General features: G+C 35.3%; 1 protein-coding gene across 17 annotated transcripts in view; it reads left to right on the top strand.

The window, feature by feature from the left end:
* LOC132131136 (receptor-type tyrosine-protein phosphatase S-like) overlaps window positions 1-16,143 on the top strand; it is a 131,888-nt gene that overhangs the window by 41,637 nt on the left and 74,108 nt on the right. For 11 of the 17 annotated variants that reach the window (XM_059543096.1, XM_059543101.1, XM_059543105.1 and 8 more), the window contains exons 5-6: window positions 9,833-10,021; window positions 16,119-16,136. In XM_059543096.1, the coding sequence (XP_059399079.1) occupies window positions 9,833-10,021; window positions 16,119-16,136 (207 nt within the window). The remainder of the gene's footprint in view (window positions 1-9,832; window positions 10,022-16,118; window positions 16,137-16,143) is intronic. The other 6 variants (XM_059543102.1, XM_059543099.1, XM_059543110.1 and 3 more) reach the window with 1 other exon arrangement.

Here is a 16,143-nt window from a genome sequence, read left to right as displayed (position 1 = left end):
TGTACTATTTTCCTTAGTATTTGTGTGTTATGTATTCTTATGCTTATTGGTGCTGTTAGCTTAGCAGCATGTTAGCTAGAAACTCTTGTTTTCTCTTGCGGATTGATAAAATTGATTAAAAAGTAGTTAGATTTAGGGTTACAAGTTCACTATTTTACCTTTTATTTATGTGTGCTATGTATCTTTAAACTTATTGGCTTACTTTGCTGTTAGCCTAGCAATATGTTGGGAAACTTTTGTAATATGTGCTGTGTTGTTAGCTTAGCAACCTGCTAGCCAAATACTCTTGTTATCGGTTGTGGATTGATAAAATTATTACAAATAGTTAGGTTTAAGTCAGTGAGTGCACTATATAAGCTAATATTTTGTGTGTGCTGTGTATTTTGATGCTTATTAGAGTGTTGTGGTTTAAGCTTAACAGCACAATTATTAAAAACTATTGTATTCAGTTAGATGGATAGATTTATTTGATAAAGGTAGTTATGTTTAGGGTTAAAAGTGTGCTAATTTACCTAATAATTACGCGTGGCGTGTAGCTATATGCTTATTATAGTGTTGTACTGTTAGCTTAGCAACATGCTAATGGGAAACTCATTTGTAGTCAATTGGTAAGTTGGGTTTTTTGTGCGAAGAGCTCCATTTGAGTTGCTGCCTGTGAAGAATGTCTTAAATCAGTGTTTTATTAGAAGCTAGAAGCCTAAGTAGACAGTGTTCTTATCTTTTTGTCAGTTTGTTTTGCTTTCTACTGACCCTCCTCTCTGAATAATCTCTCTGTCTATGGCTGATCTGCGTTAACCCCATATTAGCCGGTAATTAGCGCGGCTTGTGTTAGCAGAGTCCAGTTTCACACATGCTGTTGGTTAGCTGTAGTATATTTTTACCTGTTTTTATCAGTATTTGTGTAATATGAATAATGTACTGTTATGCCATTATTGTAGTAACCTGTTAAGAGAAAATCGAAAAATTGTTTTGTAAAACATCAATAAATAATAAACAATAATTTAATCTATTTATTATATTATATTATATTATATTATATATACAAAAAATACTTGTACAATATAATATGTATTATTTTATTATTAAGTAACAGTTAAAATGCCATTTATGCCAGGGTGAAATTGACTAAATATTGACATTTTATAATTATATATAATTATTTATTTTTTCTTTTATAATATTATTTTAAGTAAATTTGACATTTTCATAATTTTGCTAATTTTTGTTGACAAATGATATACCATATAAGGATGAAGAGGACTAAAATACTGCATTAATGTACATTTATAATGTATAAATGAATGAATATGACATTGAAGTATTGACTTGTATCACTTTAATCTATGTCATCTAAATTGTACTTTTTAAATAAGTATTTATTGAAAGTTGCAATCTAAGAAGATAGTGGTAAATGGACAAAATATTGACATTTTATATGTACAATTTTAATATTTTCTGAGTTACATTTTTGATGTTTTCATAATGTTGCACATTACTATTGGGTTTTATCCGAAAGATGAAAGCAGTTCCCATCTGCGCGCTCAGCTGCTCCCCGATGTATAATGTGTTTGTTTAGCTAGTTTAGTTTATTATTTATTGATTTAAAAAAAAGATTATTATTAAATTTAAAAGCATGTTTATTTTAACATTGTAAATATGCTTTATTTATTCATTAATTTGGTTATGCTGATTTTTATTATTTAAAAATATATATATTAAAATGTTTAGATAAAATATATTATTTTTTTAAATATATTTTTATTTAATAGTTTATTAATATTAAGGTATTGTAAATATGCTAAATGTATGCTTAAAATGTATAAATTATGTATTTTGTCATACATTTACCTGTTTATTTTTTAAAAAGGTACTTGTTTTTTAAGGGCACGTTTTTTTGTAAATATGCATTATACACATGTAGGAAAAATATTTATTTAATTATATGCAAATAGATTTGGTAACTGTTTTTATTATTTATTTATTCATTCATTCATACATGTAGGAAAAATATTTAGAATTTACATCAAATGTTGTATTGTTATTTGAGTATTCGGTGTCTCTTTATATATCCTCCGTGCTTCGGGACTCGCTCTGTTCGCTCAGACGACTCGTGTTTGCCACCGCCGCTAATTATGACAAGCTGCTCACTTCCTGTTTGCTGCGGAGAGATAATTGACAGTCATGGAAATGGTGTTCACAAGCTCTCCATCCGGCTCTGAGATCACGGTGGCGTTTGATCCTCAGCGCAGCTGTCAGTCAGACGTTTGCGCGACTCGCGATTGTTTACGGCGCTGATGAGGTCGCTCCGAAGCACCTCGAGGAACTTCACCCTGGGCTTTCAGGAAGGAGATCGGCACTCAGCACACGCTCCAACACCGAGAGACGAATCTCCAGTCTACGGCTGCTTTGATCCTGTGAAGCTGTAGAGCTGTAATCAGACCTGATTGGCCATGAAGAGAGCATCAAACACTCGTCTCTGGAGCAGAAACGTGCTCTACTGAGTCACGTAATGCCTGCTCTGCGCCTTCGGACACGAAGGAGAGTCGCTGAGATTGATTTGTGTCCTTCAGGACATTTCAGACAATTTTTTTCTCATGTTCTGCTTTCCAAGATCTAGTTCTTCACCTCTGCTGAACGCTGTGAAGTCATCATGTAGAGTGATTTGTTTCATACTGCGAGAAGAGGAAAAGCATTCAAATGTCCTAAATTCACATCCCATTTTATTTTTTTAGCTGTGCATGCACTTGAATGTAATATTTTTAAACAATAATTTTCTAAATTACCATTTATTTATTACATTTAAAATGCTTAATGTACATGTTGAAATAGCATACAGAATTTAAAATAATTTTAATTGAAAATACAAATAAAATAATACTTTTTTATTAGCAAAAAAAAAAAAGTGCTGAATTGATTGCTTTTGCAATGTAAAGGACTATAGGCTTTATTTTTCTCATACTGATTTAACACTTTTATTATTAAAAGCGCACAGAATACAAATCTTCGTACAAAGCTTTAGGGATGTCATGCTGCATTATTTTATCTCATATTGAGTCTTAAAGCAAGTATTTCCCATCAGTTTCGCTGCTGTGCATTTTCCTGTGCAAATTTATTTTATTTATTAAGCACAAATACAGAACTTAAAAAAAAAAGCTTATTTAAGTTCTGAATGACCTATTTATTAATTTCAAAAGTTACACTTTTTTGTGAATGTTTAATGTAAGAATTATATTTAAGAAAAATATTTATATTCTTAATTTGCAAGTAGAAAAAAGTACATATTTTTGTAAATATGCTCAATGTATTAAGGCTCAAAGTTAAATTTCATTTAATTATAGTTATTTACTTTTAAGTGAATGAATAAAGTATTTTAATTGTAATTCTAATAAAGTATTAATGTACTTGTATGTAAAACATACATATTTTATAAATATGCTCTGTAAAAGGGTACTTTTTTATAAACGTGCTTAATGTACATATAAAAGCATTTAGAAATGTACATCAGTTAGTAAAAAGTATTTTTAAAGTAAGGTACATTATTCTAAATTTACTTATATTGTGCATTTCAAAAATTAGAATTTAGTCTTGTCATAGTTTTTCAAAGTATGTAGAGACTTACCATGAAAATGTAGGCAAATATACTTTAAATAAATACTTAGTTAATAGATAAATAAATTATTTTTACTCTGTATTTAAATTAAACATTTTATTTATTTTTTCCTAAATTTAAATAATTTTTTTCCTTTTTTTTGGTGCGTTTGAGGGTTAGATGGTTGTTTTATGAACAGAGCTGTTTGTGTTTTTAGCAGAAGGTGTTTTTCCCTTCACTCTCATCCCCATAATAAATCGTTCAATGGCATTATCAGTGTGTTACCTTCCAACATCTCGTTTATCAGAAGAAATCCACACTAGCACATTCAGGGTTTGCGCTTTGCTTAATTCATGCGAAAACGCCTCGTTACGACTCATGTCTGAAAATGGCTTTACTGACATTGTGCACAGAGTTTGCAACGGCCTAAAAGTCTCCAGGAGCAAATAAATAAACGCAGGAAGGCTGTTTTTGGTCCGGAGCGATGTGGAGTAGATTCAGGACTGAAGTTACTCTTCGGGTTTTCAATCACCTGAACGTGGCATCAGTGCAACAGCGAGCCATTTAACACACAGGTTGTCAGGTTGTGCATCCATCTCTGTCAGTCTCGTCTCTCGTCTCCCTCACGAGCCCCGTGTCCCGCTCCACCTCCTCAGGTACTGATAAGTCAGTGTGACAGAAGCAGCTGGACTCGGTCATCAGCCAGACGCTCTGCCGCACGCCGTCGCCTAATTGCACAGCGTTCGACCGAGCCGTGTGATGGTAGCTTCATCAAAGCCCGCCGGGGGACGCCTGAGCCACCTGTAAACACACATCACAGCCGTCAGTGTCTGATCACATGCACTGAGTGACAGTTTGCCACCGCCTCGCTGTTTACTTTAAGCCTAATTAATGTTCTGTTCTGCGTTATGTCACGTAATTGTGTTTTAAATAATAGTTATATAAAAATTGTTTATAAGTTTTATATTTAGTATTAATTTTTGGCCTTCTTTTTAGTATAATGCATCATATTTGGGCTTATAATTAATATGTTACATGCTATTCATGCATATATTTAGTATTTTCAATTGTATTTTGGCTTTCTATGATTTTTGGGTTTCTTTTGTATTAAACATGTTTTCACTTATTTTTAGTATACATGATAGATAGGTTTATGTTTACTGCTTTTTATTTTCTAAGGCTTCTTTAATATTATGCATGATATTTAAGCTCATATTAAATATTTTATATGCAATTTTGTCTTATATTTAGAATTTTATGAGATTACATTTGGGCTTTTATTTAGTATTTTATATTTTTGGAGGGTTTTTTTGTATTAAAGGGCCCCATTATGCTTTTTGAAATGTTTATAATGTGGTTTTGGGAGTCCCCACTCCCCAACATCAGGTTTACACTTTTATTTTCTTATAATGTGCATTTAATTGTGCCTTATTACTCAAAGACTCTCGAACGATTCATTTGAAGATTAATCTTTCCAAACCCCTCCTTGGCATAAAGTTACTCTACTCTGATTGGTCCGATGACCCATTCTGTTGTGATTGGTATTATATGAGATATTGGGTTTATATTTAGTATTTTATATGATTTTTGGGCTTATGTTTTGCATTATAGATACTATCGGTTTATATTTAGTATTGTGCATTATGTTTGGTCTCATCTATAGCGTGATGCATAATGTGTTTTCTCTTATTTTAGTTTATTTTGGTAGTTTTTTTCCATGGTTTTAGTAGTATTCATAATATTTGTATTAGTTATTTTTTATTATATATAATATTTTGTCTTGTTTACTATTATACATGATATTTAGACTTATATATGGTTTTATAAAAGGTAAAATTATCCATTTGTGGCTTCAGGCTTTTTGTTTGATGCCTTTAGTGGAACACCAGTCTACCAGCAGAAGCTGTGAATCTGTTGGGTCCTATTAGAACAGAGGCGATAATTAAGACTGGGGCTGTAAATTACCATAATTCATGCGAAATCCTGAGCTTCACCAATCCTGATGGAAATCTAGCAGTCAGCCCCACATTTTAGGATTTGAAATGCTAATGCAACGAAGCTCTGCTCCTGAAGAGTTGCCACCGAACAAATTTGCTAGTAAACAGTGACTTTGTCTGGTGTGGAAATAAAAAAATAAATAAATAATAATAATTATAAACTAAAGTTAATGAATAATATTTGTTTTATTGTATGAATATATAAATGTATAATATATTATATTAAATAATTTGATATTAAATACATAAAAGATTTTCTCATGTGAAATTCCCAAGGTCTTACATTCCAGTATTACATACTTTAGTTGAAGAAACTTCTTGAAATTGGGATGGGCGGAGATGGCGTCCTTGATCCTGTAGCACACTTAAGGCATATTAGTTGGCATAAACCAATAGGCAAGGTGCGGAGTGCAGAAGCTGGGCTGCAATACTGTATCTGAAGAGGAAGAAATGGGATTCACACTCCTTAATGGAGCATTATGTGGTTCCTGCAGCCCTCGCTCTCTCTCTCCACGCCCAGTCCATTATTCGTTTCCCTACACTCGTGTCCCTGTCCCCTGTGCAGCAGCCCATGCTGACGGCGCACTGTTTGATGACAGGCCAGCCGAACCCAAAGCGCAATCACCGGTGACTCTTCCAGACTTAATCAAGCAAGCGTCCACTCCTCCGTGCACTTCCTGTTATGCAAATTTAGCTGTTTTTGGAGCACAGGAAATTAAATCTACCACCTCTCAAATCCACACAGCTGGGGCTACAGATTAGTTAAATGTCGTCTTAGTTCTGCTTTTGAAAAAGTGCATCTTCTTTTCCCGTCGAATGGTCTGTATCCCATTTTTCTCTCTTTGGCTCTTCCGCCAGCTGTTCCCCATCCCTCCCAGAGTTCTCAGAAATATAAATGTGTTTCTTCAGCCATCTCTGGCTGTGGCAAGAGCTAATCAGTTAACCTGACTAAGGAGCTGATGAGATTAAATAATTTCTGTAAAATGTCCAATACTTGGTAGGATATGTCTGTGGAATTTGATGCCGCCCCTGAGACTTTTATCAGCAGGAAAGTGTTTGTTGGAGAGCAGTTTTTAAAAATGCATGCTTATCAAAGAATGCTTTGTGTATTATGTATTATGAAATGTGTCTCTTGTTGTTAAAGCTGTTAATAAGAATGCCAAAGTCTCGGCAGAAGGCGGCAGTTGTGTATATATTACCTATTTATTTTAATGTACAAGCTGCAATAGCCATTTTACTTTTAATCTGTGATATGAAATATTATACCTGCACAGATAATGAGCTTCCGAGACCATCATTTATCAGCTAGAACTAGTATCATACAAACTCACTAGCACTCATTAGTATTTTGTTACATTTCGTATCGTACATGGAAATTGGTCACTACGGCTTTATTCTAAAAGATCTACATATTTATTTTGGTGCACAGGCAGCAATAGCCATTTCACTTTTAATCTGAACAGATAATAAGCTTCAGAGATCATCATAAGTCAATCAAAACTCATTTGCTTATTACCATGAATGAACGTCTGCAAATCCACTTGCGCTAAACTGACCACTCAGGTTAAGAGGCTTTGCACCTGTCACTTGCGTAATACCATTAAATCATAAGCCACAATTAAACGTAATTACAGATAATAACACAGAGCGAAAAAAGCCCATGTCAAAGCTAACAGATTGAAGGTTTGTGGGTAAGGGGCGGGGGGTTCAGGACGACTTTAGTGCCCTTCTGAATCGGTGAATGTGCAGCTGTTGACTAAATTGGCCAGTGCACTCATCCTGCTATGCTGATCATCATAACATCACCATTATCATCGTGGCTTAACAGCCTCTTAGTCAGGCCGGGGCGGCCTTCAGAGCCGCCTAGATATAAACCCAGTATGATGCCTGTAGTTGCATTCCAGTTCTTATTTTAAGGAATTATGAGGTAGAATTATTCTTCTGCAAAGTGCAGTACAAAACTGCTATTATGTAGCACCTGAAATGCACGAAGATAGGGGAAGCTGTGTTTTTGTCTAATGGGCAACTATTTGAAACCTTCTGAATTAAAAGGATACTCCAATTTAAGATATTTTGTGTTCCGAAGATGAACAAGGTTTTATGGGGTTAGTAATTAATGACAAAATTCCCATTTTGTGGTGGAGTATCCCTTTAAAACTGTTGTTTGGTGTTATGGGATGTCACGAGGCTAGTGCTAGAGAGGTAGATAGAAACTTGTGCCCAGACCTCAAGCCTAATGCAAGTCAACTGGTTCTGACAATATCAAAATGTGTTTTGTTGTGGAGATTAAAGCCACCTAATCATGTGATCAGATTGGTGTGGAATGCTGGAATTATAACTCCAGGGCTTTTTTACCATGAATGCAAGCCAGGCAGGATAGGGCTAAGGGCTCTTGGCATGGATATGTATGCATTACTGCATGATTTCCTTCATATTTTACCAGAGAAACTGACCCTAAACCAATTTGAACGTTGGAAAAAATACATCTGCAAGGCAAATTCTATTTTTAGCCCTCTCCATTACTATTAGCCAAAGTGGACATCTCTACTTTGGAGTGCTCACGGTGAGCCTCTCCTAGTGGATGATTCTAGGTCAGTTGTTGCATCCTGGGGACAATATAGATACGCTTACCATTTGCATTTGTGTGCCCGCAGTCATTACCACCATATATAAGCAGTGCTAGCACTGTGACATGGTATTATTGCAGCTCCTGTCTCAACCTCTTTCACAGACTCTATAATAGAATTTACATTGCTTTGACATTTCTATCAGTGACACTGTTTGCTGCTCTCACTCGCCCACCACCAGTCCAAACTCCCCAGTACTTGCCTCCTTTAATTAAGCTCAAATCAAATTACTTCTTTTATGTTTAAGGCTTAATTTGTGTGCATTGCAGATATCCTATTTTGGTGTCACAGAATGGATAATCTAGCCATGCATCACATTTACAGCAAACACAAATTTTGCTTTCCAAAATTTTTCTTTTGGAGGGACAAGTATCTGTATCTTTTCCCCCAAGCTGGAACATTTAAATATCTCATCTTTGCTGGCTAATAATAAGCAGACATAATGCTTCCCCAGCCAACACTGAGTAATTGAACATGTGAAGGTCATTGTACAATACATCGGCTCAAGTCCTTTCTTTTGGTGTCAAGGCCTGTGTAAAAACAACAATTTCCATCAATAGGTGCACTACGTGGCTTTCTTGTAATGTCATGAGCCTTGGCACACTTTTGTGACTCAAAGGGTTCGAAGGATGTGACCTTCACACTTAGAGCCTGACCTGTGCCCATTGGCATGGTCTACTGTGTCTGATTTTCTCTTTAAGAGGTTTTCCCTATGCTTTATTCATCATTGTCTTTACAGAAGATCCAATGAAGAGTGTGAAGGCTTGTGTTTGCCTACAACAGCAGGCATTAGCCACACTGGATTCTTTTGAAGAGCGAGAGGGGTGAATTGTCAAAATCTATTGTGTTTGTGTGTCACCTGTCTCTTTGTATCAACTCAGTGCCGTAAACAACTATGGAGGAACCGGGGGTGAAATGTCACCAGTGCTTGCCCCTAGCCCCTAAATGGCTCTGTCGCTAGTGATGTAGACTCTGATCCGTAGGACTCGAATGATATACATGACGGGATCCGCAAGAGCTCAGTGTGCTCTTTGCTATGAAAATGTTTGATTATCCCTCAGCAAGTCCCCTTGAGGGTCCCTGAAGGGAAACAGATCCTAGCCAAACTCTACTTGGCTACTTGCTCATTCCAGGCCAAGTTGGTTCTCTTGCTTTGTTGGAACATTTGAGTTGGTTATTGGCATTTGAATGTCCACTGCTCCTCTTTAAACTTCTCTAAGTTCTCCCCAACAGAGGGCCTCCTTTCTCATTCCAAGCCAAGTTGGTTCTCTTAGAAACTTGCTTTGTGGGAACTTTCGAGTATGTGATTTGCATTTGAATTTCCACTTCTCATCTTTAAACTTCTTTAAGTTCTCCCCAACAGATGGCATACTTGCTCATTCCAGGCCAAGTTGGTTCTCTCAGATTGCTTTGTGGGAACTTTAGAGTAGGTTATTGGCATTTGAATGTCCACTGCTCATCTTTAAATTTCTTTAAGTTATCCCCAACAGAGGGTCTACTTTCATCATACCAGGCCAAGTTATTTTTTTGAGAAACTTGCTTAGTAGGAACTATAGAGTAGGTTATTGGCATCTAATGGTCCACTGCTTGTCTCTAAACTTCTTTGTTTACCTCTACAGAGGACCTACTTCCTGCTGGCTTCCCCAACATTGACATGGGCCCACAGCTGAAGGTGGTGGAGCGAACGCGCACGGCTACCATGCTTTGCGCTGCCAGTGGTAACCCCGACCCGGAAATCACCTGGTTCAAAGACTTCCTTCCCATCGACCCCAGCACAAGTAACGGCCGAATCAAACAGCTCAGATCAGGTAAGACGAATGGATGCGCCTTAAGCTTTATTGCTAATATTCTTCTGCTTATCCCACTGCTCCTGTATCAGTCCTCTTTCTGATTATAGGTACCCTGTGCTCTTCCAAAACGACCACCCCACAGAGTCAGTGCTTTAAGTTGCTAGGGAAGCTGAAATGGAAAGATAATGACTTTTAATGAACTGTGTCAGAGGAGCTTAGTCCAGATTTTGTGGCAAGCATATGCTTAATATCTGGTTTAAGCTAATTAATCTTTATTGAAAGGGTTAGGGTTAGGGTTAGTAAAACAGTCTAATTATATATCTCATTAAGTTTAGCGCTCCAGTCACCCCCAAGGTCACCGTTGTGGGTCAGTTATTTGTCAGCAACAGAGAAAAGAAAAATCTATTGGGTTGCATTTGTTTCGGAGCTGTTGCCGTAAATCAGTATGGGCAGTAGATACTCGGCTGGCAACCCTTGACCTGAACTTGCTTACCCAGAGTTTATTAATTAATAGTATTTTCAAAATAATATTTCAGATTCAAGCAAAGTGGTTTGGCAGTGAGCAGCTACATCTGCTCTCACTTATTCTAGACTCGAGTGCTTTGTTTTGTGACGTGTTAATGGACAACCCAGACTCGCCGAGGGGGTATCACAGGCCTCTGTAAAGCTGTTGGCTATGGTACAGGAACACAAATGACTATGACTTCTCTCGCTGCGGACAAGAAGTGAGGTTATTGTGTAGCATGTTGGGCCTTTCCCAACAGTCAACCCTTTTAGCTTCCATTAGCGGTGTCACTAGCAGCAAGGTTAGCATTCATAGCTCATTTAGTAAGCTAATTTCTCTGCCCTGCTGACAGACGTACAGATTAATCCGACAAATTTCACAGGTTTTGGGAATGCATATTTCTGGAAATGCCTATGTTAGCCTACAGTTTGACGAAGCAGTGCTAAAAGTTTAGCAAGGCTATAGAACCTGTCCTCCCTCTGTCTATGTTTCTGTCACAGTGTGAGTGGGTGATACATGTTGTTGTGCCTCACTCTCCGTTGTCTTGTTTGTGATGTCTCTGTCTCTATTTCAACTAAAGCAGGTTTCTAGCTGCATTTCCGCATTCACATGCAGAACATTGACTAGCCCCCGATAATTAACATACTATTGGAGTACTACTAATCAGACAAACTAAATTCAGTATGCAGAGCATACAGCATGTACAAATTAGCTACAATCATGGTCTTAATTCAATTTGTGCATTAGTGAGTTATCTAAATGCTTTAGTAAAATCTATTTGGTGTGTCTATTTGTTAATTTAATATGCTAATGTTTTCTAAATCTCTAAATATGTTAATGAATTTCATAAGGCAATAATTGTTTTACCAAAGGCAGATATTTTAACTGTTTTCACACACTATATATAAAACATAACCCTAATTCTAACTTTACATAACGTATTAGTTGTAATCAATGTGATAAAACAAGTTTACAAACTCTTAAACTCGCTAAACTTGTCAAGCACATGTTCAGGTAATATTTCAGCTCAGAAAAGCAAATGAAGAGAAAAGAGATGAAGAGAAAAGAGAAACTATGTATACAATTCTCATTATTGTAATGTGAAAAAACTCTATTTAAATGAATTATCTAATAATAATACAATTAACCATTGTATAATGTTTAATTATGTTATTAACCATTATGTAGAATTCCATAAGTCTTCTTTTTAAATGTATTAAATACATTTGAATTATTAATATTGTTATTTTACTTGTAATAATCATTGAGAATAATTTTGATAATAAGAATTAGGAGATGGAGTGGTACTAAATTCCCTCTTTATTCAAATTGTATTTAGATTTTCTTTAGATTTTTGCAAATGTAGAAACCTAGGAATGTTCTTGACAGATTTTATGAGATTCCCTCCTGAGCTGGTCTCTAATATCATTAAACCTACTCATAAAATGGCCTAAAATGTGTCCTACAAAGGGATCTTCCCCACTAAACTCTATTGATTTCAGGGTGTATGCGACTGCTGTGAGCCGGACCCTAAAATGTGCTGTTTTGTTCTTCCTTTCTTCTTCTTTTTCTGTTTTTTTATCATTTACAGAAGCGATTGGTAAGTGTCTCAGTGAGTGCACAGGCTTCCTCATGTCCCTGAAGCAGATGGCATTTTAACTTGATTTTAAAATGCATGTCTTACCCCCTCCTTTCCCTTTAACGTCTGTCTGTACCCTCCGTATTTCTTTTACTTCTCCTCGCCCACTAACATGAAACGTTTCCCTGTTTCTCTCAAGCTTTGGAGGATGACACACTGCAGAAAGCGTGCGTGTTTATGTGTGTGTGTTCTCCATTCACACGCAGTTCTTTAGTTCTCCAGAGGTTCGGCTCTCACCGGCCACAAATATTCAGGAGCTTATAAAACAGAAGAATAACAGATTAGGATTTCAGAAGCTCCGGCCAAGCGGTTGTGGTTGCGTTGTTGACCGCCGGACACACCCTCGCTCCGCGTGCCACTGAGAGCTCGCTCGGCTCCGTCTCAATAACATATTTATCATCCGAGCAGGAGCTGCTGGGGCCTTGGAGCCTGGCGGCCCAAGCAGCTGAAAGCAGACTTCACCTGAGTGACTCGCGAGATGGATGTGTTTCCACGTCCTGAGAAGTCAACATGAAGCGCTTTCAGAAGCTTCTGTAATGTGATGCTTTAGGAAATCTACACTCTCAGAAAAAAAGGTACAAAAGGGGAGCAGTAAGGTACCTAAAGTGTACATATTAGTACCTAAAAGGTACAAAAGAGTCCCTTTTGAAAAGGTAATAACCCAGCTTTTGTACCTTTTTTTTCTGAGAGTGTACTTTCCAAAGGCATGTGCTAATTAATGTCAGCAGAAAACATGTTACAGAGGCTTTTACTTATTTACAGTAATTATATATTTATAATAATGACGATGTTATATATTGAAGTGGGGGTTTTTGGTATGGAGATGTGCATTAAAGACGTAAGAGCGTTGGGTTTTGTTTTCATGTGGACTCGGTTGTTGATCATGAGTGCTGTTGAAGCTCTTTGAGCGAGGGATGGGATGTTTGCTCAGGAGGCCAGCACTCGATCCTCCGTCCTGAAGGGATTTACGCTGATGAGAAACAGGCCTGTATCCGTCGACGGCGGCCAAACCTCCTTTGCATCTCGGTCCTGAAGAGAACCTGATCTCTTGAGTTTCAGAGCCAGAGTCATTTTCTTGAGAAGAAAACCAGCTCTGATTCTTTAGGTCCGTGTGTCAGTTGTAGGTGGAAAGGTGAAGCTCTTTCGTGACTTGAGTTTGTCTGCACTGGAAGTGTTAAGTCAATCCTCGCTTATACACACCATTTGATGACTCCAGAAATGGTTGCAGAATCTGTGAAAATGTGAATAATTTTAACAAAATAAGAGAGATCATACAAAATGCATGTAAGTTTTTATTTAGTACTGTCCTGAGTAAGATATTTTACATAAAAGATGTTTGCATATAGTTCACAAGACTAGCTGAGATTATTAAAATAACGCCGTTCAAAAGTTTGTGGCAAAAGTGGTTCTTAATACTGTGTGTGGTTTCTCAGATGATCCACGACTGTCTTTCTGTTTTGTGATGGTTGTGCATGAGTCTCTTGTTTGTTCTGAACAGTTAAACTGAGAACTGTTCTTCAGAACAATCTTTAAGGTCCTGCAGATTCTTCAGTTTTCCAGCATCTTTGCATATTTGAATCCTTTCCAGCAGCGACTGTATGATTTTGAGATCCATCTTTTCACACTGAGGACAATCGAGGCACTCAAACACAACTATTAAAAAAGGTTCAGACACTCACTGATGCTCCAGAAGAAAACAAGATGCATTAAGAGCTGGGGTGTGAAAACTTTTGAACACGATGAAGATTTTCCTATTTTGTGTGTCATTTATTAATATATTGTGAATATTAATTTATTTATTCATTAGTTATATATTATAAATAATATAAATACATTTTAATATTCAACTAATAATAATTTATGTATGTGCTTAATTGCTATTTTAATTATATCATTTGTATCTGTAGATCAATAACGACATTTAAATTAATAAACTATGCATCTAAGCACCTATTTGTCTGATCAATTATAGAATTAGAATTTTAGGTTATTAATTATTAGATTTTATTAAAAAAAATAATAATAAAGTAATGTTGTTATAAAATACACGTGTTTTACTTAATAATATATGATCAGTATTAATGATATATTATAAACACAGATATAAATTTGAATATTACATTTGTACTAATAATTAAGACACTTATAGTATTATTAATTATATCAATTGTATTATTATTTTATTTGGTAAAAATTTAGTACACTTCCAGTGTAGATGAGTTTGTAGTGTTGATTCACGTTGCTTTGGTTGTCGTTCACGCCCGCTGCAATATGCTTATTATATTGATATAATGATACTTGCCGCTGAGACTGCCGTTTCCATCTCTACTCGCATTTTTGATCATTTATAAAGCTTTTTTTAATGCACATCTTATTTCTCAGTCACCGTCTGTCAGATTTGGTGCTGATGGGACATCTGTGCCTCCGATGAGCCGTTTTTAAGGTCACTGCGGCCTAAACGTGTGGCGTGGAGCCCGAACTCGCTCTGAGCCACGCAGATGGATGAAGACACGGCCAGATTGTCTTATTAATCGCGCTTTTTCTTTTGCCCGAGAAAGTCTGGAGGCTTCTTGCAGTCACGACTTCATGTGTGACATTTGTGTGTTTGCGAACCTCTAACCTTTAACCTAACCTCACCTAACCACTTCTTTCCACACCTTAACCGTGACTTTGTCTCTAGCGAGAACAAAACAAGCTAATTCTGCTGCCCTGATACTAACGAAACACTGACAATCCCCTCCTAGACTCCTAAAATAATCACAAACTACTCTAAATGAGGAATCTTCTGCCTGCTTGTTCACACACACACACACACACGTGCAGCCAAGCAAACAGCAACTCAAATAATACAAGTTTCATTATGTGCTATGTGAATTAATAAGTGACTTTAATTATTGTAATGATCAGTTATATCCAAATGTTTATTAATTATTTATTAGTATATAATTTATGCAGTTTATTAATATTATTATAGATATTGCAGATTTGAGATTTACATTTTAAGTAAATATATTTATATATATATATTTAATATAGTTTTATTGTAGTATTAACTGTATAAAGAAAATGTTAATTTAATAAATCAATGGATAATATAATATAGTCTGTATAAAAACTAGATTAAACCTCTTTTAATTAAAATTCTATTTATTGTATTTGTTTGTCATGGCACAGAATTTTTAAATTCTATTTAAATTTATTTTAAATAATTTATATTGTATATTTATTTTAATTTATCATTTATGAAGCGTAATTATAACTATTATAAATATTGTTTTTTTTTATTAAATAAATTTGTCTTTTAATAAAATGTTACATATTATTATTTATATAATAAACATATCAAATGTTATATTTAATAACCATTTTAAAATTGTGTATTTAAATATTTATATTATTTTTATATTATACTATTTATATATTTTTATGTTATTTGTATAATTGATATTATTAATCAATAGATTTTCATATAGTATAAGTTTTAATACATCTATTATTATATAAATACAATTTTTCTTTGCTGTGAACCCTAGCTTAAAATTATCAAAAAAATAATAAACAAAATACCTTTAATAATGTGCACATTAATATGAATTCAACATTTGCATTTCTATACTTATTTTCTATTATTTATAAATTTATTTATATTTATAATGTATACATTTATTCTATTTATAAATAATGAACTGCCTTTAAAAATAGTTATGAAGAAAATAATATTATTATTATATTTCTTTACCGTCATTAAACTTTTACAGACTGAACAAATGATTAGTAAGCATTTAGGAAGTAGAAATAGTACAAAGAAAGAAGAAGAGGCTCCACGTCCAGCACTGGAAGGTCTTTAAACTTTACTAAAGTTGTGATACTGATTTTAAACTGAACTAACAGTACATGAGGAGAATCATAACCTGGGCTGGCATTAACCATCCACTAAACTGATGTGTGTTTCGTTTTGTGTCTTTTTCCAGAGAATACTCCCATCCGAGGTAAGAC

This window comes from Carassius carassius, chromosome 48 (assembly GCF_963082965.1).
Source record: "Carassius carassius chromosome 48, fCarCar2.1, whole genome shotgun sequence".
Lineage (NCBI taxonomy): Eukaryota > Metazoa > Chordata > Actinopteri > Cypriniformes > Cyprinidae > Carassius > Carassius carassius.
The sequence above is the reverse complement of the archived record's forward strand: the minus strand, read 5'-3'. Positions and strand labels throughout refer to the sequence as shown.